The 12,407-nt window shown below is 41.1% G+C and overlaps 1 protein-coding gene across 1 annotated transcript; it reads right to left on the bottom strand.

Moving 5' to 3' along the window:
* Positions 1–380: 380 nt before the first annotated feature.
* LOC137820021 (endochitinase-like) lies at positions 381–2,244 on the bottom strand. Its single transcript, XM_068623788.1, has one exon. The coding sequence runs from the start codon at positions 1,504–1,506 to the stop codon at positions 457–459; it is 1,050 nt and encodes a 349-aa protein (XP_068479889.1). The 5' UTR covers positions 1,507–2,244; the 3' UTR covers positions 381–456.
* Between the last annotated feature and the right edge of the window lie 10,163 nt (positions 2,245–12,407).

Below are 12,407 nucleotides of genomic sequence, written 5' to 3'. Positions count from 1 at the left end.
ACTTCTGCCACGTTATATATATATTTTAATTTTATTATTTATATATTGGATAGTAAGTTATGTAATATTAAAAATTAATTTGATACATCATTTTCTAAGAGTATGACAGGGCAGAAGTCGTGCCAAGTTGACACAACTTCAGTATGACAGGGCAGAAGTCGTATCAAGTTGGCACGACTTTAGTATGACATGGTAGAAGTCGTGCCTAATTGGAACGATTTCTGTATATGAAGTTGTCCTAATTAAACGCGACTTGTCTAAATTTGTAATTTTTTTTAAACGAACCCCATTTTTGTAAAAAAAAAAAACCTCATTATGATAAAAAAAAAAAAAACCTAGAAGTGATGAATTTATTGATAGATGGTGGGAAACTAGGAGTATTATTGGAAAAGCTGTGATCAGAAACTGAAACACAGATTTATGAGTTTATTTATTTATTCTGACGGGATGGGAGTGTCACTGAGAGGTGACAAGGTCAGAGAGTAAGAGTGAATTTCCAAATGGAGTCTGTGAGTTGCAGTCAAGGTTGTTGCCATAACCAATTCCAAGCATATCACAGTATCTCTTGAAGAATCCGATGCGGTTTTCAACCCTGCTGTCCTGTCCTCGCCCGCACTCCAGGCCTCCGTTGATGATGTTCGTCACAGTGCCGTAGCCGGGAAGCCTGCGGGCGGCGACGTCGGCAGGGGAGGGGGTCCATCGAGAGGTGATGACGTCGTGGGAGGAAGGCTTGGGGGACTGTGCGGTCATCCAGAACCAGAGGGCGGACTTGAAGGAGATGAGACGGTCAGTGGCGACTAGATCAGGGTTGTTGATCAAGTCAACCCCAATGGCCCTTCCGCACTGAGCGTAGTTGTAGTTCCAGGATAACTGGATGGGACCCCTGCCGTAGTACTGCTGCCCAGGGGCGCAGGGGAACTGGGGAGTGGCGGAGCAGTACGTACCGGGGTTCACCTCCCTCACGAAGCAGTATCCCCATGCGAATGGTCCGTCCGGCGCAGTGGCCCATCCTCCGGTTGTTTCGTGAGACGTTTGCCCCAAGAAGGCCGCAATCTCCCTCTTGCGAGTGGCCGTGTCTCCGGTGTTGCCGAAGCTGGGATAAGACTTGGCGGCGGCGATGAAGGCATCGTAGGTGTAGAAGCCTCTGGCTGGGCAGGCTGCGTTGTTGCGATGTTTGAGCATTTGTTCGAAGGTGGACTCGGGAATGAGGGCGCTAAGATCAGTAGGAGGACTAGGAGGAGTAGGGGTAGGAGGAGGAGGACTAGGGGTAGGAGTAGGAGGAGGAGGAGGAGGAGTAGACGGCTGTCCCCCGCACTGGCTCTGGCAACCCGGGCCGCAGTAGTCGATGGTGGAGCCGCACCACCCCCACTGGCTGCAACAGAGACCCCGTGGGCACAGTGCACCTCCTGCTTCCGTTCCACACTGCACTCCGTAGCTTCCTCCAACTAACAGCATCCACACTACTCCTACGCTCCATATCATAATCATCATCCTATTCTTCTTCATTTCTCTTTCTCTCTTTCCATTTCCCTTCCTTCCCTCTCTCTTTTATACTTTTAGTTGTTCCATCATAATCAATTTCTTCACCATTAACATATTCTTAATTTTACTTTTCTTCTCCTTCCACCTTATCATTGATTGGGTAATTATTATTCACTCTACGCCAATTTTTTATTCAATCAAATTACAACTATCTGAATATTATTATTTTAATATATTTTTATATCATTTAATTATAAATTTATCTTTAATTATATATTTAATTTTAAATCCATCACATTAAAAATTATATACAACTTTAAAAATATCAAATTATATTTTCTTTATTCATTCCCCTTTTTTTATTTTATTAAATTGACAACCTTGTTTGTTTTGTTCGAGTTTACAATCCTTTTTTTTATCTAAAATTTTCACTGACAAAAATATATTTTTTATAGGTTGTCGATTATCATTCCTTAAAACACGGCTTGCGCCCAACATTACCAAACCTTTCTGCGGGCCCACGGCCACCCCGGCGGCTTCCCAAGCGTGGTGACCTGGAAGACCACGACCCAAACAGCGAACCAGAACCAACGATAATCATGCATTTAAAGAGCGGACCACAAACAAGGATAATCATCCATTTATTTCTTTTTTTTTAATTACTATTCTACTTACATATGACCAATTCACATATCAAGTAACAAAACTATTTCATATTATTTCTTCCTTCTTCAATTTAATCAAAATTCATGTAAACTATTTCATATTATTTCTTCCTTCTTCAATTTAATCAAAATTCATGTCAAGAATTAAAGATTCATTTCTTATTAAGTTCAAGGTGTCACATAGATGTTCTATAATTATTTAAAATTGTTGAAGGTGTAATTACACTACAATCAAGCATACGTTCTTAAGTTTCAAATTCAATCAACGATTACAACCACAACTATTTAACACTTCCAAACTACAACAATATAATCAAAATTTCTCAATATTCTTCACAAAAGTAAAATATAATCATCCAGCAATTTTACATCAATATAAATTTCCTTTATAAAACATTACTCTAACCAAATTAGATAAAGGATAATGATATTTTAATATCTTACTTCACTTTACACTCACAACAAAATATTAATATTTATAATAAAAAAATAAAAAAATATCCTTAATAAAAATATAAACAAAACGTAAAATGTTAAAATAATTTTTAAAAATAAAAAAATAAAAAAAATAAAATATTAATATTTAATAGTGTCAAATAATCATTTTCCTTATATAAATAGAGTTTAAATTTTTTATGCTGAGGGACTATCAATTTTAACTATTTTCCTTGCCTAGCAATGTCCATTTATTCCAAGTCAAATTCCAACAATTTTTGTTTCTAACAAAACTTTGATCGACAAACTATAAAATCATCACTGTGATCCTAAACTAATAAAAATTTAGCTTTTTACATCAAACCCCAAATGCAAACAACTTTTTTTAAGCAACTTAATGTAAATTGTCCTCAGAAAAAGAGATAAAAGATTCTAAACAGTAGATTATTTTATCTTCTATGGTAACGTTTGTAGTACAAGTCCACATCTTCAAAATGATGGAGAAGTGATAAATAAATAAAATGCTTTTTAAATTGTATCAAAATTTGTAAATGAAAAACATGTTTTTATTTTCGTTCATATGTATACATATACTTGATATATAAAAAAACGTGTCAACTACTTTTCTTCAGGATAGGAATGAAAATTACTTATCTTTTTTTTTATAAGAGTTTAAAAATCGTATTATAATTTTCATATTAAAGCATGACATAAAGCATTCATTATAAAGAAATAAATTTATACATTTTATTAATCATCTCATAATAATTATTATTTTTGTACTTTGCATTAACAACCTTAAGTCTATTTATAAATAAAACGTCCTTTCATTGAAAATATATTTCTATCTAATATTTCATAATTTTTAAAAATAATATGTTTACAAAAATGTGTTATATTTTTATTTTTTCTTTTACTTTCACTGTTCAACGCAAATATGATATGTACTGATACGGTCGGCTTGGTCACCTCGGCTCGGTCATCTGATCACTCACTTACGATAACGAAAGCCACAAGATAGCACGAAGTCGACCGACCCATGACGACGAGTCATGAGTTGACCGAGTTAACAAGGTTAACCCATAATTAAAGGTTACTTAGCGCAACCTTAAACACGAATCAATCTCCTAATCCGGTCCACCAAAGAAGGCCCTTTAAGGTAATATAAATAGTGCAAATTCCAAGAATCAGGTACGTCATTATCTACAGTGCTCTGACAACCGAGAGCCGAGTCCTTTACTGACTTGATCTTCGGAGTGCCTTTTGCTGGTACCATCCAAGCCTGTGTTCCCGAGCGACTGCAAGACGAGACAAGAAGGAAAGGAAAACTAGTAAGAAAGGAGGATTGAAGGCTAAAGCAACCGACCAACAGGTGCATCAAGCAATAGTTCTTTGCGCCCCGATACCTGAACGAGAACAATTGGCGTCCACCATGGGACCGAGAGAATTATTGTAGAAGAAAACGGTAAATGGTGTCCACTCGAAGCATGGTGAGCGAAAAAATGTCTAAGGCCGATCAAATGACGATGTTGATGGCTCTACAGGAAGAAATGGCTGAGATAAAAAGGAAGCATGAAGAAATCGTCAGGAGAGACGAGGAAGAGATCTGAAGCCTCCGAAAAGAGAATGAGGAGATGAAGAAGTTCGTTGAGGGTGAACCGTCTGCTGGACCAACCAACGTGGTGGGAAGGTCCTTCACCACCACCGCCAGATCAAAAACTATCGGGGAGCCGAAGGATAAGGTCCCATACCTTGGAGATGGGTGATGAATATCATCCCAACAAGTCGATGAACACTGCTGGGACCATGGGTACCAGTCACCGACATCCGTTCACCGACTCCATCATTGGGACTCCACTACCTGCTAGATAAGTGGAAGGGGTTCAATCGGGATTGCTACGACCGCACGACCGACCCCGATGAGCACATGGACGTGTACACCACGCACATGAGCTTGTACACCGTGAATGATGTGGTGTGGTGTCGGGTGTTCCCCACCTCTTTGAAGGGAGGAACTTTGAGATGGTTCACCATGCTCCCTCCCAACTCCATAGATTGTTTCGAAACTCTGGTGGCCAAGTTCGACACTCAGTTTGCGACCAGCCGACCGCATCATCTGACCTCTATCGCATTGGTTAGTATCCGCCAAGAGAAGGGGGAGCCAGTGAGGATGTTCATTGACAGGTTCGGGAAAGTAGCAATGAGCATCCAGAACCTTAGTCCCGATGTAGTAATGCATCACATGCTTACTGCCTTCCGACTGGGCCCCTTTGCAAATAGTTTGTGCATGCAACTTGCTGCAAGCCTGAACGAGCTTAGGTGTTGAGCTGCTAAGTTCATGCAGTTGGAAGAACTACGGGAATTCAGAAACCAAGCCCGAGGCGAAGCAAGTGGAGAGAAGAAAGAAGAGAAGGACCGTCAGGGAAAGTCTGGGTCTGAACGCAGAGATCCGAGGAAAGGCAATTGAGGACCCCAGTTCTAGGTATACACCCTTCAACGTCAATCGAGGGAAGATTTTACAAGAGGCATTAAGTGCGGAATTTATGCCACCACCAAGGAGGGGCCTCAGCCCCGTTGACGCTGCCTGCAGCAAGAAATGCCGATATCATCAGAATACCGATCACAAGACCAAAGAATGCCAAGCCTTGAAAGACAAAATAAAAGAGCTTATCCAGGCTAGACATTTATGCCTGTACCGTCCCATACCCGGGCGTTGACGAAGTCAAGGTCAAAGTCAGCGTCGAGGTCAAAGTCAACGTAAGGCGTCGCCCAGGTGGGGTGACTCCAAGCGCAGGTGTCGCCAAGAGGAAGCGTCGCCAAGAGGAAGCATCGCCAAGATAAGGCGTCACCTAGCAGGGCGTCGCCATGATAAGGCGTCGCCTAGCAGGGTGTCGCCAAGGTGGAATGACACAAAAGCAAGGTGACCACAGTGCTGCTCCCCGCCCATGGGTAGGAAAGATCATGGAGGGGGCGACGCCGTGGGAAGGCCTCAGACCCCTGATAACCAGGGAACAGTGATAAAGAGAAGAGAAAGGTGGCTTCAAGGCCACAAAAATAGCGCCAGTATAGAGCAACCTGACTCGTGAAGTGCCCCTGCCATCCAGAAACGCCCTTGGGATAGATACGACCCAGGAGAGGGGTCATGCCCGGGGGCAGCCAGGCACAGGGCACGAGAGGAAGGTAGATACGCTCTCACAGTGAGTGACTAGAGGCTTGGGGGCATGAGTTGGCACCCAAAAAGTCACCCCTTGCGCAGTTGCACTCCCAGGTAGGAGGGCTCACGTGAGGAAACACCCTCAGATAGGGTAACGGTGCTGTGAGGTCCTCCACGTGTACAGCAGCCAAGTCAGAATGGAAACGCCACGTTGTCAGGTACAAGGTAATTAAGGTTATTTAATACAGTTTTCCGTTTCGAGCGTTTAAGGTACTATAAATGCTCCTGAACGTTTCGAACGTCTTAAATGCGTTGAGCGTTTTTATAATTAAATGCGCTTTAAGGCGCTTTGAATGCGTGAAGAGCTTAAATAGCGCTTTGAATGTTGGGAACGGGGTTCGAATTTTTGGCAAATTTACCAGAAACTCTCTAGTTGCTTGCTCGAGCCTTGAGGTTACGCACAAGAGACTAGGGAAAGATCTTCGCCAGAACGAGAAAATAGACACTAGACACAGTTCGTTTAACCGCCTTCAGAGTACCCTTCACGGTGCTCCGATACGGAGGTGCATAGTTTTTGTGCTTCTTGTTGGCTGACTTGAGCGTCGGAGTGCAAACGGCCGCTAGGGCGCCCTTTTGTCCTTCTTTGCAGGATTTCACAGGTAACCAGTGGGAAGGAGTCCCTAACTGACGGGTGAGATTGTGCACAAAGATGTCCCAGGTCAACCGGACGGAACATTTGGTGCCCACCGTGGGGCCGATATAAAACATCAGTCCCATCACAAATTTGAGGAGATTTTTCGAGTTACAGTAACGTTGGAAGAGGTTTGAGAAAACAGTGAAGAATGGCCACCACAAGACGAGGTACTGCACGCGCTACGAGTGAGGAGATGTCCATGCAGCAAGTCATGGAGATAATGCGAGGGCTGCAAGACGATATGGCAGAATCGAAGTTGGAACAGGAGCGCATGCAGGCAGATCTCAAAGCCTCGCATGCGAGGAACGAAGAGCTCCATCGTGTGAATGAAGAGCTGTGCCAGGGTTTGAGGAACAACCCGGGGCAACGCGAACCAGATGAGATGGAACATCTCACCCCGCCGAGGGAGTTCTCCACTCCCTTCTCGCAGGAAATCTTAGACGCAGCGATCCCCAACACGTTCGCGGGACCTAAGGCGATTTTCACCGGAATGGAGGATCCTGAGGCGCACCTCACTGCGTTCCACACGCAGATGGTGTTAGTAGGAGGTTCAGACGCTGCAAGATGCAAGCTCTTCACGAGCACTTTAACTGGGATGCCGATGGATTGGTTTATTAGCCTTCCTAACGGCCATATCACCTCCTTCCAGCAGTTGTCACAGCTGTTCAGAGAGCAATACCTGGCGAACAGGGCCCCACCGCCAGTTTCCTATGACATATTTGACGTGAAGCAATACCAAGGAGAGAGTTTGAAAGAATACATCAACCGCTTCGGGGCCCAAGTGGTGAAAATCGGTACCTCGGAAGAGCCCATGATTGTGTATACCTTCAGGAAGGGCGTGAGTCCCGGCCCCTTTTGCGGGTCTATTATACGCAATCGCCCAAGGACTTTCGCCGAAATACGGCGTTGCGCGGTGGAGCATATCGCTTCCGAGGGAGAGGTGTGTGAAAAACGAACCAGCGTCGTGCCCTCACACCCAGGGGTACAGACGCGGAGTCAGCCCGTCAGGGTCAACGAGACCACAACGGGAAGAAAATAACCAGTTGAGAGACGCCTCTACGAGACTAGAAAATCCCAGCCCCGGCCCCGGGGTCCAGCAGGAGGCGATCGTTCTGTCAGGGAGAGGGCCAGACCGGCGAGGTACAACTTCGCGGTGGAGTTGAAGGACCTGATAGCCGTGCCTAATATAGCTGAGAGGTTGAGGCGACCGGAGAAGACTGACAAGGTATTGGGGCCACGAAAAGACTCTTGGTGTGAGTTCCATGAAGCTTTTGGTCATTGGGGTATCAGCTAGACGAGCTTGTGAGAAGCGGTTTCCTGAAGGATTATGTTGCAGAACCCGCCGAGACACCCACCCTGCCGGCGCCCACAGAAGAACAGGCGCACGAGATGCCCGTGCTCGGCGAGGTCCATACCATCGCTGGAGGTTTTTCTGGTGGCGGACTCACCGCCTCCCAGCAGAAGAAATACGCGAGGGGGGTCAACTCAATTGAAGAGAGAATCGTGGGTGAGCCATGGGAGTCGGACCTCGTGTTCACGAGAGGGGATCTCCGAGACGTTGTACCCCACGACAACGACCCCGTAGTCATCTCAGTCATCACAGCGGGTGATAAGTGTTTAATTTCAGTAATATTTCATATTAAAATATAGGCACTTATGAGGATTTATTGCTAATTTACATATAAAATAATCCCTAATTTATGAATTTATACCTTTTTACATTTTTTATGATCTTTATTTGAATAAGAGTATTTTACTCCCAAATTTGGTGTTAATTGCAGATTTCTAAGGAAGATTGGAGATTTGGATTAAAGATGAATGATTTGAGCCAAAAAGATAAAGATAGAAGGTCCCAGAATGAAAGAAAAAAAGAAAGAAAGATTGGGCCTTTTTATGTTTTATCATTTAGCCCATTAGCGCGACACAATAAACAACCTAACCCTAGAAAACTAGGATAAATAGAGGGCTAGAGGCTCAACCTTAGGGTGCCAGATTGAGAGGAAAACACCATAGAGTGAATTGTAACCCAATTGGGAGAATGGAAGGTGATAGAAGTATGCGTGACTAATTCTACCCTTTGGGATTGGGAGTAATATGCTCAAACTCTTATGTATTGAGGTGATATTTTATATATTAATATTCAGTTCTTGATTGATTATTGGTATTGTTGTTTTACTTTTAATTCTCCGTGACAAATTGAGAATCTTAAATCTGACCGGAAGGTATTTTTAGGGTTCGGACCTAAACAACAATACTTAACATATTTGAGTGCTAGGAATAAACTTGAAATGTTAATTGCTATTAAACGTCTGAGCTTCGTTCTAAGTTGTTCTTATAAGTATGCGAAGGATCGATAGTTAGGGAACATTCTTAAGGATTTTATATGCGAGGAATCGATATAAATGATTTTTATACGGGCATCAATTTCAATTAAAGAACTTAATATTAACATGCTAATCAAAATACATGAGAGTGAGAGAGATGAAACTTAATCCCAATTTTTCCAATTGAAGCAACTAATTCTTTATTTGTTTTCTTATTGATCAGTGCCAACATATTCACTTCACACTCTTTTTTATTGTTCTGTTGTTATATTTAGCGAATATTGTACTCGATGATTCACTGTTCTTTGTGGGATCGATATCCGTCCTTAGGGACAATTATTACTTCTGAGGCCCTACACAGGCTGCCTATATGGGTTCACAGACAACCAAGTGGAAGTCCGAGGCTACTTGGAGCTGAGGACGACATTCACAGATGGAGAAGCCTCGCGCACCGAAAGCATACGATACTTGGTCGTAAACGCCAATTCCGCCTACAACATCTTGTTGGGGAGACCGGCGCTGAATAGGCTCAACGCGGTATCCTCCACGCGTCATATGAAGATGAAGCTGTCAGACCTCAGCGGCAAGGTAATAGTTATCAAGTCGGATCATGATGAGAATCAAATAAAGGAGGCTTTTATTAATGGAGGAAGAGGACATCCACCCTCACATTTGAAGTTCTTCCTTCTAGTCTTCTCAAAATTAAAAGAAGACATAAAATAAAGATGAGGCCCAAGCCCAAGCCCAAGAAGGCCAAAGCCCAAAGAGCCCAAGTCCATCCCATGAGGGGCAAGGCCAAGCTTTGAAATACTCTTGTATAGTTTTAGGAGGTGTGGTTATTAAATAAAGGTGTGTGAAAATGTAAAATAAAGTCACATTGTCCATGTGACTTAGGAGAGTGGTGTAGGTGTAGTTTTTGGGAGGTGTCATAGTAGAAAAAGGTCACACCTCCCATGTGACTTGTTTTTGGTGGGAATTTCAAATGAGTTTATTTGAAATTTCCCACCTATTTTTCAGCACCTTAGGCTATAAATAGAGGTGCTTCCTTTGTAAAATTCAGATTTGAATTCATCTAAAGAAACTATACTCAAAATTGGAGTGAGCATTTGGAGAGCTTTTGAGCTTCTACTCTAGTCTTATCTTGAAGGACCATGGTTTCCTCAAGTGACGGCTTCCACACTCATCTAGGAGCATCCATACTTCTAGTGGCGTGATCATCCAACCTATCTTCCATCTTCATGAGCATTCTCTTCTCCTTCCTTTCTTCTCTTTCAATTACTCTTGTTGTCTTGTGTTCTTGAGCATTTTTTGGTTCGGCTGTCCTTAATTTTCCAGCACCTATGTTTTGGTTTTCTAAATTCTGTTTGGTACATTTGTTTGTGTTTTAATTCTGTTCGGTCTTCTCTTTTATAATTCCTTTGTTGATTCAATTTGACAATATTTGGTTCATCCAAATGAGTTTGGGAATTGGTACTTGTTTTGGTGAGTTCTTGACTTAGAACCATGATCCAACTTCTAAGAAAGTGCCTCTTTATTTTCCAGCTCAAGGTGATTCCTCAAAGTGTCAAGAATCTTGTTCTATGTGGCTATTGGAATCACATCATGTGGTATCATGAGTCTTAGGTTCATTCTTGTTTAATTGTTGAGTTGTGTGCACTTTATTTCAAGAGCTCTTTTTAATTTCTTGCAATTTAAGTTTCTGTTTTAGAATTTTAATTGAGTTTTCTTGCTGTTTTTCTTTTGCTCCAAGTGTTTGTGGAAAGGTTTATGGCACTCATCATTCTTATGAGTATGGTTGCTCTTTTGGAATGGCATTATCCTTCCTAGAGTTTACCTTAAGCTTCCTTCCACTTGTTACAATTTGTGTTGTGTCTTTTAATTTTTGAATCATGTTAAGTTTTGTCTTAGTCATGTTATTCCATATATGTCATTACTTCTAGTAGTACTTTTATTGTTTTGATTGTTTCTTGCTTTGGTGTCATATAATTTTCTGAATTGATGTGATCCTTTGAGCATTTTCTTTTTAGCATTGAGTTCATACTTGTATTCTAGACCTATACAAGTTCCAATACATCATTTTCTATTATGTCTTTGATAGTTCATCATTCTGTTTTTTTTATTCCTATTAGGATTCCTCTGTTTCTGAAAAGAGTGCTTACTGTTTTTCCTTATTGCAACTGATTTACGTACTGTAAAATTCTGAAATTCTGGATTTGAGATATTCAAAGTGTTAGAAAAGAATAGAAAAAAGAATCATTCAAAAATATGAAGTACACAAAAAATGATAAATAAAATAAAAAAAGTGTACATTCCTGCCGAAAAAAATACGGTAATCTGGCAGTGATTTTAAAAAATTTATTTCTCTCAATTGGCTTACTTTTTTTAATTGATTCCAGTGCCATTTTTGAGTTAACATCTTGAAGTTTCTGTGGTAAAAATTTCATAATCCAGTTCGCTCTACAACGTTCCAGTTAAATCAGTGAATATCAAACACAGTTTGCATAAAAAAAAAAATTTCCAGTAGCTAAATTTTTTTTGTTTTCTTCATCTACTCTAGTGCTTTTCCTTAGGTAATCTTTTGTGTGCCTACTTTTCTCATTGAGTTCTTTATTTTCTTGATTGTCTTTCATTCTTACTCTTTGAGTTTGTCTTACATATAGTATTCCTTTTGCAATTACCTTTCCTTGCTTATACCTTTTCTTGTTTGTCTTTATTGTTTCTTTGGTTTTGTGGTGGTTTGCTCTTAAGATTGGTGTGCTTGCTTTGACATATTTCATTTGAGGATTCCAAGGCCTCAAGATCAGATTGGTGCAAGAACATTATTTCTTTGAGAGTGATATCTTTTCAGCCTTAGTTCATTTCGGCAGTTTCATTGCCAAAAAGCTCACTGTTTTTGCTAATTTTGTTTCTTAACTTGTTTGCTGTTTTTGTGTGTTTGCTGTTTTTTTATTTGCAAAATGGCTGGCTATTCAAGTGGTGCATCTTACAAACAGCATTCTCCTTCCAAAGCTTCAGTCCTTGGTGAAGAAGAACATAGAAGAAGGAGGCATCACCATCATTCTCATGAAGAGAGCTATAACCGTGACCAAAGATATCACCAAGTGTTCAACATTGCTTGTAAAAAAGTCCCTAGTTTTAATGGTGATAGTGATCCTAATGTGTATTTAGAATGGGAGACTAAGGTTGACCATTATTTTCATGTGTATAAGGTCCAAGATGACCAAAAACTTAGATTAGTTTCTTTATCCTTTTTGGGCTATGCCAAAGAATGGTGGGATAAAATTGTAATGGACATTATATATCGCAAGAAACCTCCCGTGGTTTCTTGGAATGCTTTGAAAGAGTGTATGCGCGCGAGGTTTGTTCCTCCTTCTAGGAAGGAACACTTGTTGAAGTTCCAAAGGCTTCCTCAAGGACATAGGATGGTAGATGAATACTTTAAAGATTTTGAAACAACTTTGACTAAAATGAATATGCATGCTAATGAAGAGTCAAAGATTAAATGGTTTGTACGTGGTTTGAAAAGAGATATTAGAGATTTTGTAGAATTAAAAGAATATTCTTCTTTAAAGAGCGTGTTTCGCAAAGCCATCAAGGTAGAATCATATCTTTTGAACAAAACTTTCAAAAATACTCATGATGATGATTTCTAC

Source organism: Phaseolus vulgaris, chromosome 9, assembly GCF_000499845.2.
Source record: "Phaseolus vulgaris cultivar G19833 chromosome 9, P. vulgaris v2.0, whole genome shotgun sequence".
In the NCBI taxonomy this organism is placed as follows: domain Eukaryota; kingdom Viridiplantae; phylum Streptophyta; class Magnoliopsida; order Fabales; family Fabaceae; genus Phaseolus; species Phaseolus vulgaris.
The sequence above is the reverse complement of the archived record's forward strand: the minus strand, read 5'-3'. Positions and strand labels throughout refer to the sequence as shown.

Excerpts from the sequence above, each read along its gene's own strand:
- LOC137820021 (XM_068623788.1), bottom strand. The coding sequence starts at position 1,506 with ATGAAGAAGAATAGGATGATGATTATGATATGGAGCGTAGGAGTAGTG.